The sequence below is a fragment of the Apium graveolens genome, chromosome 1, assembly GCF_009905375.1.
Source record: "Apium graveolens cultivar Ventura chromosome 1, ASM990537v1, whole genome shotgun sequence".
In the NCBI taxonomy this organism is placed as follows: domain Eukaryota; kingdom Viridiplantae; phylum Streptophyta; class Magnoliopsida; order Apiales; family Apiaceae; genus Apium; species Apium graveolens.
This window is the reverse complement of record NC_133647.1, coordinates 159,244,030-159,252,607: the sequence shown is the minus strand read 5'-3', so window position 1 is coordinate 159,252,607 and position 8,578 is coordinate 159,244,030. Positions and strand designations below refer to the sequence as shown.

Sequence of the window (8,578 nt, the reverse complement as noted above, 5' to 3'; positions counted from 1 at the left end):
TTTCCCCCTAAGAAGAGCTCTGTTCTTCTAATTGGTGAAGGTTCCAATCCTAAGAAAAGGAAGAAGAACCCTTCCAAGAAGAAGAAAGTAGGTAAGAAAAAGCCGGTTCCACCAAAAGCTGAAGACCCCAAGAGCAAAGCTGTTTGCTTCCACTGTAATAAGGTGGGGCACTGGAAGAGGAACTGCAAGGTTTACCTTGCAGAATTGAAGAAGAAGAAGGGTAGTGAGACTACCGCTTCTGCTTCAGGTATGTTCATGATTGAAGTGAATATGTCAGTAAATCAAATTTCTACTTGGGTATTAGATACCGCCTGTGGTTCTCATATTTGTAATTTATTGCAAGGACTAAGGAGAAGTAGGACTCTTGAGGAAGAGGAGGTGATTCTACGGATGGGAAATGGAGCAAGAGTTGCTGCTGAAGCTGTAGGATCATTTCATTTACATATGCCTACAGGCAAGACTATTGTTTTAAATAATTGTTATTTTGTTCCCTCGATTGTGAGGAATATTATTTCTATTCCCATGTTAGACTTGGCTGGATTTTCGTTTGTTATTCAGAATAATAAATGTTCAATTCTTAGAGATAACGTTCTTTATGGAAGTGGTATTTTAAATAATGGTCTGTATGTATGTGACGTAGAGCATGATTTACTACAAATTGAACATACTAATAAAAGAAAAAGGGATGATGAAAATCTCACCTTTTTGTGGTACTGCAGACTTGGTCATATTAGTGAAAATAGACTGCGGACATTACATAAGGAAGGGTTACTTGACCCCTTTGATTTTGAATCATATCCTACATGCGAGTCTTGTCTATTGGGTAAAATGACCAAATCTCCATTTAGTGGACATGGAGAGAGGGCTGCAGATTTTCTAGGATTGGTACACACAGATGTATGTGGACCAATGTCTACGCAAGCCATGGGTGGATTTTCATACTTCATCACTTTCATAGATGATCGATCTAGATTCAGATGTGTGTATTTGATGAAACACAAGTCTAAAGCCTTTGAAAAGTTCAAAGAATATACGCATGAAGTGGAGAAACAAACCAAACATAGTATTATAACTCTTCGATCAGATCGAGGTGGTGAATACTTGAATGGAGAGTTTCTAGATTATCTCAAAGAAAATGGTATAGTCTCCCAGTGGACTCCTCCATATACTCCACAGTTGAATGGGGTATCTGAAAGGAGAATTCGAACTTTATTAGACATGGTTCAGTCCATGATGAGCTATGCGAATCTTCCAGTATTCATGTGGGGTTATGCATTGGAAACCTCAGCATATTTACTGAATAAGGTGCCTTCCAAATCTGTTCCTCAAACTCCATATGAGATATGGAAAGAAAGGAAACCGAGTCTTATGTCCAGCTTATGTCAAGAAAGTTGACCCAGATAAGCTGGAATCTCGATCCGTAAAATGTAGTTTTGTGGGATATCCTAAAGAGACTTTAGGGTATTACTTTTACACCGATCATAGGGTGTTTGTCTACAGACATGCTAACTTTTTGGAAAAGCAGTTTATCCTTGAAGGAAACAGTGGGAGCAAAATTGAACTTGATGAAGTTCAAGAAGCACAAACTACTACGGTTCAAGTGGAAACACCTGTTCAGACTGAACAACCTTCCGTGGAACAACCCATTCATAGGTCAGGGAGAGTGTCTCGCCAACCTGAGAGGTATTATGGCCTTGTCATTGAGAATGACAATGAGTTGTCAATCATTGATGATGACGACCCTATGACCTATAATGAGGCTATGAGTAGTGTTGACTCAGAGAAATGGCAAAGTGCCATGAAATCCGAAATGGAATCTATGTATACCAACCAAGTATGGACTTTGGTTGAAGCACCTGAGGGTGTGAAGCCTATTGAGTGCAAATGGGTATACAAAAGAAAGATTGGAGCAGATGGCCAGGTGGAGACCTATAAGGCCAGGCTCGTGGTAAAAGGATTCAGACAAAGGTAAGGGATTGACTTTGATGAAACTTTTTCGCCTGTAGCCCTGTTAAAATCAATTCGGATTTTGCTTGCGATTGCTGCTTACTACGACTATGAGATCTGGAAAATGGACGTGAAAATGGCCTTTCTCAATGGGAAACTTGAAGAGGAAGTGTATATGATACAACCAGAGGGTTTTCTTTCCAAGGGAAATGAACGCCTAGTGTGTAAGCTGTTGCGAACCATATATTGTTTAAAGCAAGCTTCTCGTAGATGGAACATCCATTTTGATGAGACAATCAAAGAGTTTGGTTTTATCAAAAACATAGATGAACCATATGTCTACAAGAAGGTTAGTGGGAGTGCGGTAATATTTCTTGTATTGTATGTGGATGACATACTTCTTATAGGAAATGATATACCGATGCTGCAATCAGTCAAAGTGTGGCTATTGAAGAACTTCACTATGAAGGACTTGAGAGAAGCATCCTACATTCTCGGTATGAAGATCTATAGAGATAGATCTAGAAGAATGATAGGTCTTACCCAGGGTACATACATCCGGAAAGTACTTAAAAGGTTTAGCATGGAAAACTCCAAAAGAGGTCTCATACCGATGAGCCATGGAGTGTCCCTTTCCGAAAAGATGTCTCCTAAGACACTTGAGGAAAGAGAGCGTATGAGTAAGATTCCTTATGCTTCAGCAATAGGATCCATCATGTACGCGATGTTATGTACTAGGCCTGATGTTGCGTATTCAATTACTGTGATGAGCAGATATCAGTCCAATCCAGGTGAAGACCACTGGAAAGCAGTGAAGAACATCCTCAAGTACTTGCGAAGGACTAAGGATATTTTTCTTGTTTTTGGTGGTGCATCTGAGTTGAAAATAGAGGGTTATACTGACTCTAGTTTTCAATCAGAAAGTGATGATAGCAAATCCATGTCAGGGTACGTGTTTACTCTGAATGGTGGTGCGATTAGTTGGAAGAGTTCCAAACAATCTACAACGGCTGACTCCACAGCTGAAGCAGAGTATATAGCTGCAAGTGAGGCTGCAAAAGAAGCCGTTTGGATGAGGAAATTTGTTTCTGAGTTGTTCCTAGCATTGAGGAGCCTATTGTGTTGTATTGTGATAACAACGCAGCAATAGCACAAGCCAAGGAACCTAGGTCTCATAAAAATTCCAAACATGTTTTGCGACGCTTTCATTTGATTAGGGAAATCATTGAAAGATGAGATGTCAAGATTTAGAGAGTTGCCACACATAACAACGTAACAGACCCACTCATATAGTCATTGTCTCAGATTCACTTTGATCGTCATAAAGAGAAGATGGGTATTAGATACCAGGGTGATTGGCTTTAGTTCAAATGGGAGATTGAAAGTGTTTGTCCTAAATCCAACCATGTATGATGAGTTAGGAAGAACTTTCTTGTATTCCTATTTGATTTCATTGAAATTAATAAAAGACTTGTTATGTTTTTATTATGGGATTTATCTATTTAAAGTGTTTTAAATAAGATGTTCCATAGTTTAGAGTAAAGCTTCTAGAATTATAATGAGATTATAATAGTGAGATCTAGAAGATGATAACTCTAGACTTAAACAGTTCCTGATCATAGGATAACTAATCGGATGTTAGTGGATCCACAAAGATTGGTACATACTATGCTTGCTCCCTTAAGGAGGATGTCTGTTCTCATAGGCATTTGTGTGGTGACACTATAGCTAGTATGTAGGTGCTTATTAGGGAATAAGTTCACTGAACATGACTCGATAAGTTGAACAACTAATGGAGATTACTCACGTGTCAATAGTGGTTCACTGAGTGATAGTTGTACAAGTGTCCTTAGACTTGAGATCGTTAAAATTATCTTATATATAATGAACTGTGCTTTGGTTTAGTCCTTTGGCTCAAGGACATCCATTAGGTCTTTTCTTGGCATAGGGATTTGTGTACAGAGATAGTTAACGTCAATAGAGGATCTACCCCTTCCACTATAGGAAGAGAATATTTTATGTTATTCTTAGTATGCGAGTTCTAGAATCTCTGGCCAGAGTTTATGAAATTAGAAAGGAGTTTCTAATTTGCATTAATATGAACTTTGCATTATGAATAAGAAATCATATGATTAAATTTGATAGGCCTGACACGAGATCCATGCCTTGTATTTAATCGGGATATTGTAAGGGTAGAAGGAATTCATTGTACGGTAACTAGTCACTGACAGGTTCTTGGTATTCTAAGCAGTGAATTCATATTATCCGGATAGTCGCGATATATTGAGAAGCATCACTCACGATGTAGAATAAATATAATTAATCTGTTAATTATATTTAGTGAATTTTAGTATTTATATAAATAATTAATAAAAGTTTATTATTATTTATTTCTACTACCAGAATAATATTGAACCTACAGGGTCACACCATAAAAGAATATTTTCTTTGATGAAATAATGAGAGAGAGAATTATTTTCTAAATAGTTTAGAAAAAGAAATAATGATTAAAATAATTTTAATTATTATTAAAGCATTTTATAAAGATAAAATGTGGGGTTAATATATATATATATATATATATATATATATATATATATAAAGATATATTTTATAACCCTAGGAGAGCCCTATAAATAGAATGAGATGGCTCATTCTATTTACACAATTTTGGTTTTGTGAAAACCCTAACCTCCATCTTCTTCCTCTCTCTCTCCCAAAAACTCCATTTTATAAAAGCTCGGTTTTATAAAAAGGTTCATCGAAGAGGATCGTTCTTGGTGGATACCGGTAGAGTGCTTCACACACTGAGGAGCAACTGCTAGCACTCCATTTTTATAAAGCTTCGATTCACAAGGTATGGTTACGATTCCTCAGTTTTTCCCTTTTATACGTTTTTCTATATGTGCGGTATATGGTTTTTACGGAATAAATGTTATTTCACGCTTCCGCTCATCCGTAAATTCCTTCACTCTTGACCAAGTGCATGCCCAACTGTACATAAGTTATCCAACAACTGACCTGTAAACCCAATTCACAAGCCTTTTTTGCAACAAGGGCTACTCCAAGCATTACACTGGGATTTGATGTATTTGTGCAACTTGTGATAGTGGCAATTACAACGCTGCCATGCTTAAGTTCAGCTGGATGTCCATGAAATGAGAATGTAGAAACTTTTTCTTGTGCCTCTTTTGGTACTACAAAACCCTACATTGTAAATACAGGTTAGAGGAAATGTAAACTAAAGATACCTATTGCAGATGTTAACAAAAGACAACCAAAGAGAATGATACTACAAGCGAATAGATTTTTAGATTCCACCCGCAATTATTAAAACTTGATCAAGTTTTACGAGCAATGGAGTAGTTAAAAATATTTTAATGTCTAGTCTAATTTCGGCAAACACCTAAATGGGCAATTTTCCATGAAGAGTTGCATGAGACAGAAGTAGTCTCAAGAGTACCAAACAGGGATTTGTCATAGTTAGTAAAAAAATGAAAGTGATATTGATTGTTTAAAGACTCACCTTAAATCCAACTTTGTTATCGAGACAAAATGCCAATCAGCCTTCATATCCTTTAAAGGTACCCGGTCGTGAGGCTTGTGAAGGTTTGCAATCAGCACCTTGCTGACTCAAAATACATAGATGCTAATATTATAGAACAACAACTGGTATATGACATACCTTTTTGGACTAGAAATACAAGGTTCAACTTCTTCAAGATCTAGACTCAAGTAAGATGAGTATGCTCTATCTACTTGAGGCAACATTGGGGAGAGGGAAAGGTATAATATAACAATAAACCAACTGAACTTAAAATTTGTTCCAACATTAGTATGATACAAACCCTTACCTCATTATAGTCCACAAACATTATATTAGCACGCATGTATGCTTCAATCATTGCCACCTATTTTGTATAGAAACTTACAATCAGAATATTATCAAATATGTAGATGATAAAATAATATCATTCAAAGTCCTATCATAATGTTACTGTAAGTTCTTAATCACAAGGATGAAGAAAACATTTGGGGTATTAATAATTAAGTGAAAAGTACTGCAGGCATCAAATTCTTGAGGTATTTACCAAAAAATATCGAACATCATATCAAAACTTGTTTCCACAGAAGTATGCTCTGCACCCCAGATATGGTGTCGGCTGACGGTGTTCCAACAAGGTTAGTGATCAAATCTACATGTGATGCAAGAGTTTTCCATGGAAACAGTGGCTTTCCCGTCATAATCTCAGCAAAAATACAGCCAATGCTCCAGATATCAATAATATATGGATATTACAAATGGTTGTATTAAGAAAATAAGACAATATTACGGGAGCAACATAACAACAGCAAGTAATTGAAAACTTCAAATTCTATTTACAATAACTATTACCACCTTTCATGTTCTTTCTATTTCGGAGAAGAAGATAAAATTGACTGGTTGATTATATTAAATCCTGTTATCGAACTTCTAGAAATATACATACAGAAATATATAATTTATCAATGAATAGTTAGTTAATAACTACAGTTCTTTAGGCTCGAAAAAAATCTGAGAACAGAGTAAAGACTCTCATACATGATCATAATATGTTAGGGTAATATAACAAAATGTGCATGATTCTTTACTTCCATTACATACTTCTAATCAAATAAATAAATCATCATCCTCTAGATCTCTATAAAGCTTTGTACAATTCAATTGTATTCAACTAAAAACCTGAGCTAGAACAACTTAGTACCAATACAATATATATAATGATGCTAATACATCAAGCAAAACACAGTTGCATAAACGGCAGAGAGCCGCATAAACTGTATTGGGCTTGAAAAGGTAGAACATTGCAGGTCGAATATACCTTAGATAACTCTGATCCACAAATCTCAGGAGCCTTATACGATCTTGTACCAACATAACCCTGCAATGTATGCCATGTAAGAAGATAGGACTTTACTAGAGTTCTAGATTATTTCTTATATATTGAAGGCAAATAATATGTCAAAAATTATAATTAACGTGTGCACGATATGAAAGACTGACCGTGTGGTGCCATTCTTTTGATGGCTCAATAAAGGCAACTCTAGACAGTCCAAAATCACATACTTTAATCAAGCCATTACGGTTTGCTAATATATTTCCCGGTTTAAGGTCTAGATTGTACACATTAGCTGAAACCAAACAAAAATAATGAGATTTAACATACAAAGTAGGCGAATATCCCCCTTGGCCTCCCTCCAAGGACTTTTTCAGGGTTTATCCAGCACAAGATCAAATTAACAATATAAGCTCTAGACAAGTTGAAATACAAAACTCTTGCACAAGAAAATTGAAACATACATCAATTGCCTTGTCATCGTTTACCTGCATGCATAAACTTCACTGCATGTAGGATCTGAAACATAAAAGATTTATAATCCTTTGCTGTCAAATTATCAATGGATGCAATAAATTTACGAAGATCTGAGTCCATATACTCCAAAACCACAGATATGTCATTAAAGGTGTCACTTGAGGGTGGGATTAAGATGCTCTTAATTTCAACAATATTTGGATGCTGTAATAGCCTTAATAACTTAATCTCCCTTAAAACCTTAACAGCTCGAGGAACATCCCTAAAAACATCTGATATTTTCTTTATCGCCACCTTTTCATTAGTATATGCATCAATAGCATAATAAACAATTCCATAGCTTCCCTGCCCAATATACTCCAGATTTTTGTATCGATTGACATCACCACACCCAATGAAATTGTCATATGTTTTCACCTGCTGCAACATCATAATTATACATTAGATAAGAACTCTCATATAATTACAATTAGAAAATTTACCAATTGAAGGTTGTAAAGTGAAAAGCCATAACCACACATATGTAAGCCTCGAGAAGTCAGTAATCTTACACATATATCTCCAATTATATGCATAATACACAGGACGTCATACAAATTAATTGCTATTGAATTCTGTAAAATATTTTACAACTGCTATTAAACAAGTGCATAACTTGACGATAAGATAGTGTCGAAGATATTCCAGTTACTATAAAGTAAGCTTGTAAAGCATTATTTCAGTAACAAGATCACAAATATAAATGCAACTTTCATTTATTATTTTTTCACAAAAATAAATGCAACTTTCATATATAACAAATAGAAGATGAAAATTTCTGATTCTGGGAGAGAGAGAGACACACACAGAGAGAGAGAGAGAGAGAGAGAGAGAGAGAGAGAGAGTTACCCTATTGGGATGATCTCGCTGCATGATTAAAAAAAGCCGCAGTTCAAGAAAATACAGAGAATGAAAGACCAAGAATTCAAGCAAGAACCGAAGTTAAAACAAAATTGTGGCCGAAGTTAGCAAATAAAACCCACATTTAAATAACACCCACATTGTGGAAATAAGTTATCGAAGATCAGATAACTGGTGCTCATAAGCAAGACCGAAATTTGGGAACTATGAGTTGAAGAAAACTTGAGTTTTGAAAGATGAATACTTACTTGGCCTATGAGGCCTCTTAATTGGTCTAGACATAATGTCACTCATGGATGCAAATTGCAATTTTGGTGACACCAGACCTTTGTCCTTGCAGAATGCTACACCTTGCAAGAATTAAGAACACACTCAAG

The 8,578-nt window shown here is 35.8% G+C and overlaps 1 protein-coding gene and 1 long non-coding RNA gene across 2 annotated transcripts; both read right to left on the bottom strand.

Moving 5' to 3' along the window:
* Positions 1-4,695: 4,695 nt before the first annotated feature.
* Positions 4,696-6,462, bottom strand: LOC141721357 (uncharacterized). The gene is made up of 4 exons (XR_012574712.1): positions 6,039-6,462; positions 5,802-5,858; positions 5,474-5,575; positions 4,696-5,154 (listed from the first exon to the last, which is right to left on the bottom strand). It is a non-coding gene; the product is annotated as an uncharacterized LOC141721357 (long non-coding RNA).
* A 386-nt stretch (positions 6,463-6,848) lies between these two features.
* Positions 6,849-7,733, bottom strand: LOC141708703 (mitogen-activated protein kinase 18-like). The gene is made up of 2 exons (XM_074512459.1): positions 7,313-7,733; positions 6,849-7,119 (listed from the first exon to the last, which is right to left on the bottom strand). The coding sequence occupies exons 1-2, from the start codon at positions 7,731-7,733 to the stop codon at positions 6,950-6,952; spliced, it is 591 nt and encodes a 196-aa protein (XP_074368560.1). The 3' UTR covers positions 6,849-6,949.
* Between the last annotated feature and the right edge of the window lie 845 nt (positions 7,734-8,578).